Here is a 16,799-nt window from a genome sequence, read left to right as displayed (position 1 = left end):
AATCCCTCCATGGTGGTGCCTCTAAAAGCAGTGACAGGTGACTGGAACGTTGGACACCACAACTGTCACATTACGTCCGAAGCAATATCCCACCATGACCATATCCTCACACTGCACCCTCTGACTCTACACAGCTCAGTGACACAAATCACTCTCCCATCATCATCTTCCTGCGGCGGCGCTAACCACCAGTAACTGTTGGATAGGCGCATAGCAAACAAGTCAGCGTGATGACGTAAACTGGGGGCGGTGTAACGTGCCGGCATGTGACGTGTAGCAGGTGACGGAGCCGGAAGTGGAGGGTTTCCTGAATCCGGATAGACTGTGTGTACACTGCATACTGCCTACATGGAGGTAAGGATCCCAGCGGAGATAAAAACAGAGATGTCTCCCGAAGCTAGCTGCATAGCATGAAGGGCTTATGTGTCCACAGGCATGTAATGTTCATGCATCATGTGTAAGGGTAACAGTACGTGCTGCATGTGACTAGTAATGTACTACAGGCTTCTGCCAGGGGACAGTATTTTTATCATTTTCCGTGTGAGGGATGCTGGTTACATGGGATTTATTATATGTAATGATTTTTGTTCTATGTACATTGCTGACTGGATTAGTGTATGTTTGTTTTTGTTTTAATCTCTCACTCTAGGTGATGTAGACATTTATTATTAGTGTTTGTGTAGCACTGATATTTTTATGCCGCACTTTGTAAATAATATTTGTCATTCACATCAGACCCTGTCCCATTGCAGCTTATAGTCTAAATCCTCTAACACATATGCACACGGGTTAATTTTGTCAGAATCTAAATAATACCACCTTAACACAAAAAAAATACAATAACACGGCTATTACCTGGAATTTGATGCATAGGTTTTTTTGCCAGTCCTAGCCTGTGCCCCCCTTCACATTTGGACCAAATCCGGGGTCGAAGTCCTGGGAATTGCGACTCGGGTTGACCCTTTCATGCAGAAAAAGACCCGTGTTGATCTGCAATTTACTAGTTCCAAATGCTTGACCCGGCAATTTGATTTTCTGTGTGAAAGGGGTATAAGATACTGGTATGTTAATTTTCCTGTGAAATAGCATTATGGGGAAAAAAAACTATATTGCTCCTATCTGCATCTCACTGAGACTTTAGTCCCATCTTATTCTGAGACAGCGCCCAGAACAATGTTTTATGTGTCAGCATCTGATTGTTTTTAAGAAGATGATGGATCGGTTCGGTAGAGAGTAAAGCTGGGTTCACACTAGACCAGTGTTTCCCAAACTGGTTGCCTCAGAGCACTTGCAGGGGTGCCTCGGGTTTGTGGTCAGTACCAAATCATAATGATTTTAGTCCTGTATTCTAACGTGATCTGCTTAATAAACAGTACTTTAAATACAAAATGATTTTAGTCAGTGTGGACAAAAAGAGACACAGCCCCGTCAGCCACTACATAACTGAACATAAGGGTGACATATAAGCATAACTTACTTCATTTAATTTTTCCTGAATTTCTCAATAAGAAACTTTTGGCCCAGGGGTGCCGTGATTCAAAAAAGTTTGGGAACCATTGCACCAGGCTATTTCTGATGGATCGGAACGACAAATATTTCAAGTCGTCCGTCACATCTTAAGATCTCCCGTACATGCTTAATCTGAAGATCTGATTGACTACTCCATTCATTTGAATGCAGCGGGGGAACGACCTATCATTTAATCCTTCACAAGGTCGTGTGGTGTGTAGGGACCGCATGATATGTCGTTCCGTTGCATCTGCCGTCGGCCGGGTACACTTGATGTGTAGTGTGTACCCAGGTTAAGGGATCATTGTTTTATAAGTCATTGGGCTCGATTCTATTCAGCGTGATGTAAATAGCTCCGGGAGTTAGCTCCCGGAGCTATTCAATACACCGCGCTGACAAGTCCGACTAATGATTTCTTCTCTCATCCCTCCGGGGATGAGAGAAGAAATCTGACAAAAGTCCTGGCGCGAGGCTGTTTTCTGCCCTTAGCGCCGGGAAAACAGCCTCGTGCCGGGAAGTTTGGTCGGGGAATGCCCGTTATCGCACCTAAACACCCTGTTTAAGGCGCAATAACGAGCCTTCCCCGACCTAACAGCGCGATGAATTGAATAGCTCCGGGAGCTATCTCCCAGCGCTATTTACATCGCGCTGAATTGAATCGTGCCCATTGTAACATAACTGAATTGATTTACTCAAAATGTATAGCGATTTGTTTAATAGATCTGATGTCTTAAATCTACATTTGCTTTATATACCAAGCTCTCCTTACGGCTATTTACAAAAAATCTGGGACATGGTAGGAATAGGAAAGAGAAGAGAAGTCCTATTCCCTGCACAACATTTATGGAAATCCTCAACTCCGTCTTTTGATTTGTCCCTGTTTAATTTCCTCCTGCACCTATTCTACCTAGGCCTGGTGGGTGTTTCCTGATCTTAGTGGTTTGCCTTTTTTGGTCTGCATTTATGTAAAGTATGTTGCAGGCTTCGCTGTGAAACATCCCATCCAAGCCATTCCCTCTTTAGTTTTTGAGGTTTGAAAGACGTGGCACTAATTTGCAACCTTTAAATGCTCTGGTAAGGAAGGTTTATATTGTTATTCAATGATAAATGTTAGGCCAGAGGCTTATTCTACTGCTACTACCACCATTATCTCTTTGTTTATACCCTCTGGGTTTGTAGCCACGCTTTGTAATCATGTTGACATTCTTTTATTGTGGAGAAAAAAAAAAGTGCTTTGACTTTTAGTTAAACATTATTATGGTTAGTGAAACAGTTGTGTCATGTTGATTTTATATATTTGTATGAAGCATGATACTTTAAAGTGTATTGCAAAATTGTTGTATATCTAGAAACCCCTTGGGTTGTTGGTAAAAAAAAGAAAGTAGTAGGGTGATTATAGTACCTATTCATCAAGGTGAGCGGAACAATAGTTTCTGCATGTTTTAGGCAATAAACCTATTCACCATTGCCGCAGCAGAGGAGATATCACGGATGGGAGGTAGTTGAAATCCCGGCTGTTGGGATACAGGCGCTGACATCCCAACGGTATGTAGTAGGGTTAGGCACTAGGGGGGAGGTTTAGGGTTAGGCACTAGGGGGGAAGATAGGTTTAGGGTGTGGGGAGGGTGGGATAGGGTTAGGATACAGGTGTTGGTATCCTAACCTTGTCGGGATGCCCGCATCAGGATTCTGACCACTGGGATCCCGAGCGCCGTCATCCCGTAACCAATCCATCACGGATATATCTCCCATGTACTGCACAATCTCGTTGTTCTATGCATCATCCTCATATGCTAATATGGGGATGACTATTCAGCAAGCTCTTAAAATTGAAAGCTTGACTGCTTGTCGTACCCCACCCCTTCCTATTTAAATTGGCCATGGATTGTGAAGAGAAATCCATTGTGATCCTTCCTCCTCTTCCTCCTCCAGCCATCGCAGAGCACATGATTGACTTGAAGTCACGCATGCCCAGTAACATTGCCAGAGATACCCAGCTGTGTAAACTTTTACAACTACTAAATAGTGTATATGTTAGGCTTTTGGAGCAGCTGTCCCAGCATCACAACAATACTAAATTGATCTGGTAGATTTGTATTTGCTGCCGCAAATCGTAGAAAGTCAGATACAGAATTTGCAAAGCACTTTTTTGTATTTTTTTTTAATTGATTGGCCCCTATGTCACACATGTATGATCAAGTGCCACCTCCTTTCCAATCACTGTGAGGATCATACAAAATAATTTAATGAGGGTAATGCCAATGGTTTTGTAAGTAAACAAAGAGATGGTTCATTTTTAAATATAAGTACATGTTTTCGGTATGGTTCTTTGGCCAAGACCCTATAATAGATTCTTGCAGTCATATACCACCTCAGGAAAAGCTAAGAAGCACTGTGGTTATTTATTATCAGTATATACTGATAAAGCACCACTATGTAACATGTGAGAATCCCTAATAATGGTGTTTCCATCACATCCCAAATGTTACAGAATGTTATACATGGAACATGCTCAAATAAGCTTCATTGGTCCATGCCACAATGCATTCACATTTCTGGAATATGCTTTTATGTCATTTCCTACTCTCTAAGTTTTTCCTATTAGTGGAGTTACCGCAAATATATCCTTTTACAAATTTGAACTGTACTAATCCAGTAGCGGTTAAATCAGAAAATTGTTCAGCACTGCAACTTTTACAGAGAGACAAAAATTAGCCAATAGTTAACAACACTTAATTTCTGCTCATACTAAATAAACCAGTACAACAAACTAATAAGTATTCTTACATCTGCACTCACAGATTTTCTTAATGGGTTATCACTGGTAGTATATTTAATATAAAACTTAACTATTGTTTCTTCTTTAATGAATTTACAATAAAAGGTGAGATATAAACATAAATACTAAAGCTGGGCATACACGGCCAGATAAAATTTCTCCTTCATCCACTAGGGGACACTGGAGTTCAAGACAGTGGGGTATAGACGGTGGTAGAGTAGAGCCTGGCACTTTAATTTAGAAGTGTGACTGGCTCCTCCCCCTCTATGCCCCATCAGCCCCAGTTTTTAGAATGTGCCCGAGAGAGCCGGTCGCACATTAGGCTGTCTCCAGCCTTTTCATATAATTTTAATTAAGAGTTTTTACAAGCATTGAGGACAGGCAGGCTGCTTACTGTGGCAGTCTGCCTGCTACGTGGGAGCCTCCGGGAAGGGCACCACACGGCTACTGCAGCCTGTGTCCGGTGACCCTGAGGAGGGGGCACAGCAAGAGGGAGTCATCGGACCCTGCGAGGACCCGCCACTGCTGACACCGGCATGTGTCCGGGTTCCTCGCCGCCCCCTCAGCCCAGTATCCCGGCCGCAGCAGTTGTAAGTATGACCACTGCTCCTGATTAGCAGGAGCAGTGGACGTTAGAGCTGGGCTCAGTGACATGCCGCTAGCTGTCACTTTTAGCGGCGCTGCTAAAACCTCCCCCCGCTATCCCCCCCCCCCCCCAACTTCCCACGTCGGGCCTGGGGATATAATTCCCGGTTAAAACACCGGAGCTAGCGGGGGTGGAGCTAATAATGGCGCGTCCTGCACAGCGGCGCCACTGGTACGGGCTCTCCCTCTCAGTGCTAGGCACTGCAGCAGTGGCTCACTGTGGTAAGGGTGGCTCTGTACAACAGCCGCTAAGCACACTCAGCAGCCCGCCATTTATAGTGGACACTGCCAGAGCATAGCTGGCAGTCAGTCCTAACACAGGGGGTTTCTGCTCCCTCTTTGGTAAGAGAGTCGCGCAGCAAGCACTGACTCATCCCCGCTCGGGAGAGTAATGAAGACCGGCTGAGCCAGGTCTCCCGCCCCTCCCCCCACAGTCAGACGGCTTGTGCTGTCTAAGAGCACCGCGCTGGCTTAGGCTCAGAGCCGCTGCAGAGCGCGGCTGTTCATTACAGCGCTCTCGGCTGTTGGTCCCCCCTCCTGTTTAAGGAGGGGATGGAGCGCGGGCCCCTCTACAGCAGAGTAATGCGCAGCGTTACTAATATGCCTGCTCCTCCCTCCTCTATAAGAAACACAGGGAGGGAGACTGCTGCGACCCGCTACTCCAGTGGTCTACACTGGCGCTGTCTCAGTAGGTGCAGCGCCAGTTGGAGCAATAAGATCCCTGTTAAAAAAGGGGGCGGAGTTTACCGGCGACCATAGTGGCTAAAACTGCCGCCCATTCCAGAGTAATGGCGCATCCTATGTATATGTGTATGTATATATATATATATATATCGGCGCCTTTTGAGTCGGCTTCTCCCCTCTTCTGCCCGCGCTGTGCCCACGAGATGTCAGCCAATAGAGAGCTCACATACCACGCCGGTTTGCAGAGGCTAGCGCTTAAAAGCTTTCTGGAGTCTGTAAGGCGGGCAGCCAATAAGACCGGCACAGTGGAGTGTGCCGTAAAATAGCCCGCCTGGGATCCGGGTTCGAGACCCGCACTAAGCGCTGTCTCTATAGGCAGGCTGCCAGTCGCTCTGTTGTGGCTGTAACAACAAGATGGGCATAGGCTTAGCAGACATATGCCGACCCCCGGGCGTGGTCCTTCTCATCGGTCTCTTAATGAGAAGACCGCGGCATCCCACTGCTCCCATAACTAAGAGGGCCGTAGCGAGGAGTTACAGTGCGGCTCCGCATTTTGTAAAGTTTTGTTCCTAAGAGGTCAGCACAGTAAAAATGTAACAGTTTCTTGTGCCGTGCATGGCACATCATGATCTCCTGGTTGTGAGTGTCACTCCGGACGTCCTAGGAGCAGTCGGCTACCTAAAGCAGCATCTGGCCAGTGACTCTGCTGGCATAATGCATAGTGCTGATAGGTGGGGGCCACCACATCCCACTGTCTTGGGGATGGATACCAGCCTTTGCGCATCCAGGCTCCTTATAAGCGCAGGCGGCTACAGTTAGCTATTGTAAGAGATGACAGCTCCTGCTCTCCACTATACAGAAGGCAGCACTAGGCACATGGTGCCCGATCTCGTCTGATCTTGGAAGCTAAGCTCCCCATGTGGGGACGCTGCCATTCCTCTATTACAAGAGTCCTCAGCAGCACTGCGTACACACAGTGCCGGGTGAAGGTTTGTTAGTGCTGCCTCATACACTTCTGAATACTGATCAGCTGGGAGGTTTTCACCAGCGACTGGTTGAGGCCCTGTTTTTTTATTAGACATCGTCTCGCTGGCCTCATAGTGGGTTGGGTTAAAAATACCTAACTTGTTTGTTATTTGCATAAACTAACGCAGACTGGCATGGTGGCCCGTGCCTTAGTCCTACATTGGGGAAAGCCTCCAAAGTAGGTTCAACTAGAGCTTGAATGGCTCACCTGATAAGGCGAGTACACCAGTGGCAGGAGTTTCCCAGGATCGAAACCAGTCTGGGACAGCACGCTAAAAAAAAATAAAAAAAAAAAATAATAATAATTCTTGCCCCCCTACGCCGTAGCGGTGTGTGTGTGGTATAATTATATATATATTTGTATTTTATACTAAACTCTGGTTTAGAACATATACTAGTCTGGAGTGACCTCGTACCTGGGCTCAAGGACCTTGCGTCAGCTCATATTCTACTTAAAGTATGCTCGTCACCTATTAATCTGGTATATGGGTATGTATGTATGTGTATGTATATATATATATGTGTGTATGTGTATATATAGATATGCTTATATATAGCTTCTTGTTCTTACCCTAAAGGCGAGGGTAGGATCTGTTCGTATCGGTTTTATGTCTGATACCTAGCATATTTATAAGGAAAGATGCTGAAATTGAAAGGACTCTCCTGATGCGGTAGTTTGCTACGTATAATAACTCCACTTTACACTATCCCTAAGGATATATATATATATATATATATATATATATATATATATATATATATATTGAATATATGTGTGTGTATATATATATGTATATATGTGTGTGTATATATATATATATATATATATATATATATATATATATATATACACACTATCCAATTTAGGTGGCTTTATAGACTAGAGTCACTTCTATAAGGGACCCTATTCATGTCCTGTGGCCGCCTTGTTAGTTTATCTATGTACTTACATAGATGCTCCTGGGACACTAGGTGTCTAGGTTCAGCTCAGGCTGTTCTAGAGGCATTCTGCCTCACAACAATTAGGTCTTGGGCTATCGCATTGCGACCTTGGACAATATCTAATATATAATTGTTCACGTCAGTCAATGTCTACAGCCCCCCTTTTCCTGGGACATATTATTAATTACTTGGGGCGCACTTGGCAGTGCCCGGTAAGTACTTTCAGGACTAGTGCACAATATTATAAGACACTAAAATGCAGTGTCTAAGTACTATATAAGCATGCTAATCTCCTGGTGCAGGAGTCTGCCAAGTCAACTTAGTACTAACTCTTCTTTTCAAAGAGATTGACTTCCCATGCACCTATGTAGGTGTCTGTGTGTGCGTATATGGTATGATGTATAATTATATGTATATATATAATATATATAGATTATATGCTGATTTTTTCCCATTCCTTGTATGAATATTTCCTAATCATTGGGAAGTCTGTTTTATAATCCCTAACTGGGGTTATGACTGACGATATACCCCCTTCATGGAAAAACTGATGCATCGGTCTTATTCAGTTCTGTGGTATTCCATATTATTGACTTGTCGCATACGGCACAAGCTATCTCAGAAATCAGAATCTCTACAGTGGCCTCTAGATACGTTTCCTATCGGAGAATGGAGAATCCAAGTTCTATTCCATCCTCAGGGCTTAAGTGGTTAAATTACAACAGAGTTGCTGCTCCTATGCCTGAAGGACTGGGGCCTCCTGCTGATATAGGCAGGGTCAGGCCTGGGTTATATTAAATGATGGGCATAAAGTAAAATGTTTGTTTTCCATATCACTCTTGTTGTGACTACTATGATGTCAGGGGTCACTGGTAGGGATCCATAATCTAATAGGTGATATTTCCATGTGTTCCTTGACCGGTACAGGGTTTTAGTTAATACCTTAATTCTGCCTCTTGGCTTATAAGTACTTCATCATTATAAGTGTTATTGTAATGATACACTAGTAGACCGGTTTTGGGGTATATGTATAATCTCTATATGGATACACATCCCTAATGGAACAAGCTCAGGTATAGAATGTGGTCCTGTTGATGACCTTCATGTCTCCACTAACATTCTACTAGTTTCTACAATATTTTCTAACATCTCCAGACTGCAGTTAGTGCTGTTGAGCATGGGTTCTTGCCCAACAAAGCCACTCTCAAAGTTGAGGCAGGTTGCTGTGGGATGGAAAAGGTCAGTGACATTCTATGTAGCGTCCAGAAGGCTTCTGGTTGCTCACAGGTAAGGTCTCGGAAGATGCTCCTATTCCATGCAACCTAACATTACATAGTCATTATTCTCTTCTGCACCCTAGCTGCTGTCCTAGCAGCCAATGTACTCCTTTATGGCACCTGTTCATATCTGTTGGCTCTACACTTTTTCGAGCTTATACGGGCGTGTAGGTTCATAGTTCCTACATAGCAATCAGTGACACTATTCTATTAGAATCACTTTGGTCTGGCCTAGGGTGCATCTATGGGCTAATGCACATATTACGTGGAAGTGTGACATTCACTATGTTCCATGCCTGACGCAAAAACTACAGCCACTCCACACATCATATTGGAAGCTATGCTGTGTTGGGCCTGGTTAGTACTTGGATGGGAGACCACCTGGGAATACCAGGTGCTGTAGGTACACACTGGTTGGCTTTCCTGTTCAGTATCTGTTGATACTTTCATTACTCTGACAGGTTCCTGTCGGGTACTTTCATGGTTGTCCTAGTGCTCTAACCTTGCTATATGGGATGCTTCACAATATGGGTAGCTCACTCTCCCTTGGTGGCTGTTGCATCAGTGTCGATATCTTTATACGTATCTGTATGATTTGTTTATGTCCGGCAGTGCTGGGACTATTCTGTCTGCGACTGTGGCATCTTCCTGTTTTCGACTCTACATTGGGATTTTCTCGAGTTCTTCTCGTGTTATTGACCTTCTCCAAATGGATTCTGGTTGGAGCTCTCTGCTACCAACAGTCCGGTTTGGTCTGTTTCAGCTGAGATTACAGTGTTCTGTAGCTTCTCATCTGCGGTCGTTGCCTCGCTAGCCGTTCTGTACCTTTCCACCTATGCTGTATGTTGTGGAATTTCTATGGCTGTTCAGTGATGGAATTTTGATTGTCTTTTGTGCTCTGACACTTGATCCTCAGCCCTTGCTTTTTCTTTGGGCCTACGGTTCTTGGCGGTCCCTGTTTAGGTTTGGCCAAGTTCTCCGCGCTTCCCACCCGGGAGGTTGGCTTTGGGACGTCCCCACTGTCTTGAACCCCAGTGTCCCCTAGTGGATGAAGGAGAAAACAGGATTTTGGTACTTACCGATAAATCCCTTTCTCCGATTCCACAGGGGACACTGGACGCCCACCCAGCGCTGCGTACCTGCCGTTTTGGTTGGTTCCTTATAAGGTTGTGTGACTGCATGTGTTCCCTGCATGTGTTCCCTGCAGTGGGTTCCTCTGTTCTCTTTCCATCGGTCTTATTCAGTTCTGTGGACTTTCTCCTCCTTGTCTTCCTATTGTCCTCCGTTTCCTCTCGGGCTCAGTTCTTAAACTGGGGCTGATGGGGCATAGAGGGGGAGGAGCCAGTCACACTTCTAAATTAAAGTGCCAGGCTCTACTCTACCACCGTCTATACCCCACTGTCTTGAACTCAAGTGTCCCCTGTGGAATCGGAGAAAGGGATTTATCGGTAAGTACCAAAATCCTGTTATCTGTCAGACCGACAGACATTTCATCTGGCAGCCTGCCAGCCGCAGATGTCGCCGGCATACACTGAGATTTCTCTCTCAGTGTATTAGCCCGACATCCGCGCTCTGCCCCCGGGGGAGGAGACATTTCCCTGTTCCTTCTGTAGGAAGGAACACAAGAAATGTCTGTCTGTCGGCCGCGGCTGGGCATACACTGCCCGATGCGGCCGTCAGTTTACCGGTAAATATCGCATCAGACGGACATGCTGGACAATCTGGCATGCCCGACCGAGCAATATTTAACCCTCGGTCGTCCCCACATGCTACAATTATCGGGGCGATTCGCCGATATCAGGCGGATCGCCCCGATAATTGTAGCGTGTAAGGCCGGCTTAAAATAAGTAAACACAAAAATAAAACGTGAGGTACTAATGTCAATAATGTCACAAATTGCTGTGAATTAAAATTTTAACTGTAGTCTCCTAGTATAGCTAATTTATTTCAGCTACTAGATCCACTTGATTCCCTCAAATGTATTTATAATAAAGTAATAACTAGTTACTGTATGATTTTGGTACAAAGGCAGCATTATTATGTGTGTTTAAAATGTGTCTATCACATTTGAGTAACTGTTGCCAATAAATAGTTTCTCCTTTGTTTTCAGTTATACTAAGTGTTCTATTTATATGTGTACAATTATATATTGGCTTGATTGCAAGTAGTATAGTTTACTGAAACAATCCCATTATATATCAATTGTATTGCTTCATTATGCAATGAGTGGTAAGTGAAGAAAAGTTAAGCTGGACATACACCTAAAGATTATCTTTCAGACCAGCCAACAATTGATTGAAGTCTACATAAGCATACAATGCCTCCCTAAATTACTTATGTAGACTGTGATCAATTGAACAATGTGCTATATTAACTTTACGTCACTTACCATTGATTGGATAACGAATCACTGCAACTGATATATGTGATCATATCAGTAAAACAGGGCTTGACAAATCCCGGGGGGCCAGGTCACCAGATAGTACTTTTTGGCACCATTGTTTATGTACAAATGTAGTCTGTTATTTGTGGGGGTGGTGCAGGGTGCTGTGCAGAGCGAGGGTGGCCTCCATTTTACTTCAGTTTGCTACATCCATTCAACTGTGGCCATTTTGTGGACTAGTATAGTGTGTGTAACAGCTGCATAACACACAGAGCTGTGCTCCTTAATCCTGTAATTTTATTGTTATTTTTTGGGGGGGGGGGGGGGCAGTGATCTGTCTCCTAGATTTTAGAAAACTTGTCAAGCCGTGCAGTAAAATATTTTATTGGGATTCAAGTCAAAATATTGTTGTACACGTGTACCCATAAATAAATAAAACACTTGATTTAACTGATACATAGCAGAAAATAAAGGCAATTCTGTAATTATTTATTGCCAATAATACTCATAAATGTGATACAGGCACATTTTAAATACCCATCATAATATTGTTACCTTGATTCCAAAATCATATGGAGCATACACACGGTCAGATTTGTCAGATGAACGATTTTACCAAAGATTTGAACGATTTTTGACTGCATTAAAATGAATGGAATCGTCCAAGTCTGACTGCAAACACATCAGATGTCAGATATCGTTATCTGACCATCGGGAACGCGCATCGTTCATCGTACAGGCATGTCAGATATGTCAGATTTTCCTTCAGATATGAACGATTGAACAATTTTTTAACATACCGTATATGCTCGAGTATAAGCCAAGTTTTTCAGCACATTTTTTGTGCTGAAAATGCATCCCCTCGGCTTATACTCAAGTGAAGTGTGTAGCGCTGACGGGACGGAGCGCTACACAGCACAAACACACAGCCGCCGGAGCCAGCAGCTGTGTGGTTGTTGTAATCAGCAGCCGATGAGAGTCTGTCAGACTCTCATCGGCTGCTGCTGCTCCCACTGCGGGAGCCATCTTCCGGCTCCCGCAGTGGGTAATGGGAGAGACGTCATGAGTAATGATGTCTCTCCCATGCAAAGCGGCCGGAGGAGCTGTTAGCAGCGGGACCAGGAGCGGGAGTTTCAGGTAAGTGATTGATTTATTTATTTTTATTACATCTCTCTCTACTGGGGGGGGGGACTACTGGGGGCATTACTACAGGGGGCACTAAAAGGGGGGATTACCACTGGGTGTACTACCAGGAGGGGAATACTACTGGGGCACTAAAAGGGGGGATTACCACTGGGTGTACTACCAGGAGGGGATTACTACTGGGGCACTAAAAGGGGGGATTACCACTGGGGGAACTACCAGGGGGGATTACTACTGGGGGCACTAAAAGGGGGGGATTACCACTGGGGGCACTACCAGGACAGGATTACTACTGGGGCACTAAAGGGGGGGATTACCACTGGGTGTACTACCAGGGGGGATTACTACTGGGGGCACTAAAAGGGGGGATTACCACTGGGAGCACTACCAGGGGGGATTACTACTGGGGGCACTACCAGCTGCTGCATTTCCCACCCTAGGCTTATACTCGAGTCAATAAATTTTCCCAGTTTTTTGTGGTAAAAGTAGGTACCTTGGCTTATATTCGGGTCGACTTATACTCGAGTATATACGGTAGTTATCGTTCAGATCTGAAGAAAAATCTGACCGTGTGTATGCACCAATAGAGTATCTGTTTAAAGAACAATTATTTTATTCAAAACAAATTGTGAGAATCAAGTAGATCTATTAGCTGAAAGAGACATTACCTATAATAGGAGTCTACTGTTAAAAATGTAATTCACAGCAATTTGTGTCATTATTGATATTGGTACCTCACATTTTATTTTTGTTTTATATTTCGCCTTTCACTTGTAAATGTATTATAGAGAAATAAAAGTTATGTTTTATATTAAATATACTACAGTGATAACCCCTTAAGAACATCTGTAATCGCCCATACATAAGAATACTTTTTTTGTTTGTTGTACAGTTTGAGTCTCCCATATCCAAAATGCTTGGGACCCAGGGGTATTTTGGATATTGGAATATTCTGTATTTTGGAATATTTGCATACCATAATGAAATATATTGGGAATGGGACCCAAATCTAAACACAGAATGCATTTGTTTTATATACACACAGCCTGCAGGTAATTTTATACAATATTTTCAATAATTGTGTGGATCAAACAAAGTTTATGTACATGCATGAATTTAATTTATGTTTCATATACAACTTATACACAAAGCCTGAAGTTAATTTTAATCATTTTGTGCAAAGCTTTTACATTCACTTTACACCCATTCTTCAGTAATTTCATTTTTCTCTTCCATATAATGTAAGTTTGTATTTTTATTTATTTAATATTAGAATTTTCATTGGATTTCTGGATGGGGGGGTATAGTGTTTGTGTTGAGTCAATGTGGGCGATTCAATTAAGACCGAGGTGAATAGTGCCCAGAAGTTGGTCCTGGATCTATTCGCAGTTTAGTCCATCAGCAATCCGGTTATCGCTAATGCCGGTTCTTGCATCTTAACCTGGGTGTTTAGTCACATTCTCCGATTAAAGTGCTGGCCGCGAGGCTGTTGGCGCAACGCTAAGCTGGAAATCAGCCTCGCGGCCGGCACTTTAGTAGGATTTCTCCTTACACCCTCAGGAGGAGAAATGCTTTAGTTGCCCTAACAAGCGCGCTCAATTGAATAGCCCAAGAATCTTTCCCAGCACGCTAAATTGAATCTGCCCCAATGTTTTAGGTGATCATTGTATGCAGTGTATCTTGTGTTTACAGGAAAATATTGATGTTATTCACCACAGACTGTCAGGAAGTTTATTTTTTTCCATACCAATTTGTGTTCTATGGCCAACTGGATCGTATGCTTTTGTTTAGAGTTTTAATACCATGTTTCATTACCACAGAATGTGAAACCTTATTTATATTTTTTAAAATTTTTAATACAAATAAAACTGTGTCTTTATAATCTTATATAAAATTGCACAATGGTTCTCCCTAGGATACTGGTCAGGATGGACTTTCATCACCTCCTACTCCAGGAGCAGGCAAGTCTAAGGTAAATATTTTAATTAGAAAAATAATTTTTTGTTTTGGAAATTTCTTCAAAAAGCTTAACCAAGCTTTGGGCTTTGTAGTGTTTCTGTATACACCTGCTGTCTAGTTCATGGAAACTGTCTTGTTATCTGTGAGTAACCACATTGTTTTCACTTGGTTGTATTGTAGTTGTACTGCATTCTTCTGTCTACTACAAGTCTTCATTTTCTATATATAGATGTAGCTTTCCTTAAATTGACATTTAAATGAGAAGCCTGTTATGAGTTATATTTGCATATAAAGATTGCTACATCTGTGTTGTGTTAATCATTTAGCTGCAATGTTTATTGGAAAGCACTTTTTGATTTGTACTTGCCACAGTAATTTACCAAGCATTGCAGCATAATCACAGCGTGTGAGATAATTTGCTGCATATGTGCTGGAAATCCAATGTTGCATGTTGTCTACAATTTAAAATCAGGGTTTTATTAGGAGTCCTCTATCCTATCATGTTATAGGATCATTTTGCCAAAAAATATCAATATTTTACTTGTGGTTTATTGAATGGGCCCACTGGGAGGAGGGAAGTAAGTGGCATGCTAGGTTCGTTAAGACTGCGGTAGATCCAGTTTTAGTTTTGGAGTTCCTCTTTAATTGTTAATGTAACGTCTGGATAAGCACTCTTGCAGTTTTGTCCCTTTGCATGTTTTATTATTGTTCTTTGCTGTGTGTCAACATGACAGGTCATCTTATACACAAAATAGGTCTATTATAATAGGGTAGGCATACTGACATTACCTGTGGAAACAAAAGAGCAATTACAGCACTTACAAATAATGACTAAAATATAAATAAGATAGGTACCAATATTTAATCTCTAAAAGGTCATAAAACCACAATTAAGTGATCACAATGAAGTCCTAATAAAACACTTGTGTAAATAAAATGTTATAACATCACATTAAGAATTGCGATGGTAACAACCTAGTCCATACTAGTAGTTATGCAGTTCCAAGCGGTAAAACATGAGAATGAGAAATGGCCCTTGAAGTGAGTATACGTAGTTAGAGCAGTCTCCTGGTAATTTATTACTGATTATATCCAGCGTGTATGGTATAGTTACCAGATTCATGTAGAGTATTGTGGCATTGCCTCGCAATATGATTTTCCCTGGAACACGGGTCCGGTCAGCCGGTATGGAAAACGGAAAGATGTACCAATGGACATAGGATAAGGAGGGCTCCCTCTGAGCTGAAGATGGTCGTGGGTAGATATGCCAGTCGCTGACTCGTTTCTCTGTGTGCAATCACAGCGAAACACGTCAGACTGCCCTAACTACGGATACTCATTTCAAGGGCCATTTCTCATTCTCATGTTTTACCACTTGGAACTAAATAAATACTAGTGTGGACTCGCATGTTACTATCACAATTACGAATTAATTGTGATCACTTAATTGTGGTTTTATGATCTTTTAGAGTTTAAATATTGGCATCTATCTTATTTATATTTTAGTAATTATTTGGGAGCGCTGTAATTGCTATTTTGTTTCTATATGTTTGTGTGAGGATTGAATGTCCTCTCTTTCTAAACAGCTGCTCGTATCACTATTGGATATTAGCACCCTAAAGTAGCGCCCATCTTAGTAATTAGCTTAATTACGAACTTCTGTTTTGCATACTGACATTACCTGAAATATTAGTAATTCTACCATTGCTGTTGCCAATATACAGGCTATTATGTATAACTACATTTACAGTGATCAAAATGATTACATTTGTTAAATGCATCAACAATGAACAAATCTCTCTGCGACACATAGGGAGGGAACCGCAATAGAAAACTAAATAAGAAATGACTCTAACGTAGCGTGGGTAGGCCAAACATTTTTTTAGACTTGTGAAAGCTCCACTTAATTTCATCCAATATTTCTTTTCAATTTGCCTTCAGCACTCTGGAGTAGGTTGTTTTTCTGCAGCTGCCAGTAACATTGTTTTTGGTAATTAAATTTCCTGTGAATTGATGTTTTACAGCTGGACTCCCTGCCTAAAGAAGATCTCATCAAATTTGCCAAAAAGCAGTTGATGCTTATTCAGAAAGTAAAATCAAAGTGTACAGGTACATATGCAACATCCTGTGTTACATGGTCACAGCTGCTATGTCTTTCTATAAACTGTTATTGTTTGGAATTTCTTGAGGAAATATTTAACACGTACTTTAATTGCTCTTTGATATGATACTCAAAAAAGTAATTACTTCTAAAGTTCCTGTATAATATGGTTAATGAAGAAAGTAACCTAAAAGCACCAAATATGTTCTACATCAGGGCTCGAGCGCGGTCCACACTACAGAGTAACAAACACACAGCCGCCAGCGACGGCTGTATGTTTGTTATAGCAGCTGATGAGAGTCTGTCAGATTCTCATTGGCTGCTGCGTCGTCCACGGAGTGAGCCGGCTGG

The 16,799-nt window shown here is 42.6% G+C and overlaps 1 protein-coding gene across 1 annotated transcript in view; it reads left to right on the top strand.

Annotated features, from left to right (window-relative positions):
• Nucleotides 1-266: 266 nt before the first annotated feature.
• Nucleotides 267-16,799, top strand: part of GCC2 (GRIP and coiled-coil domain containing 2) — a 62,032-nt gene continuing 45,499 nt past the window's right edge. The window contains exons 1-3 of the mRNA XM_088445978.1: nucleotides 267-354; nucleotides 14,304-14,360; nucleotides 16,372-16,456. Of these exons, the coding sequence (XP_088302104.1) occupies nucleotides 349-354; nucleotides 14,304-14,360; nucleotides 16,372-16,456 (148 nt within the window). The 5' untranslated portion in view covers nucleotides 267-348. The remainder of the gene's footprint in view (nucleotides 355-14,303; nucleotides 14,361-16,371; nucleotides 16,457-16,799) is intronic.

Source organism: Taudactylus pleione, unplaced genomic scaffold (assembly GCF_031769625.1).
Source record: "Taudactylus pleione unplaced genomic scaffold, aTauple2 ptg000391l, whole genome shotgun sequence".
Classification (NCBI taxonomy): Eukaryota; Metazoa; Chordata; class Amphibia; order Anura; family Myobatrachidae; genus Taudactylus; species Taudactylus pleione.
Note: the sequence above shows the minus strand (reverse complement) of the source record. Positions and strands in the feature narration are given on the sequence as shown.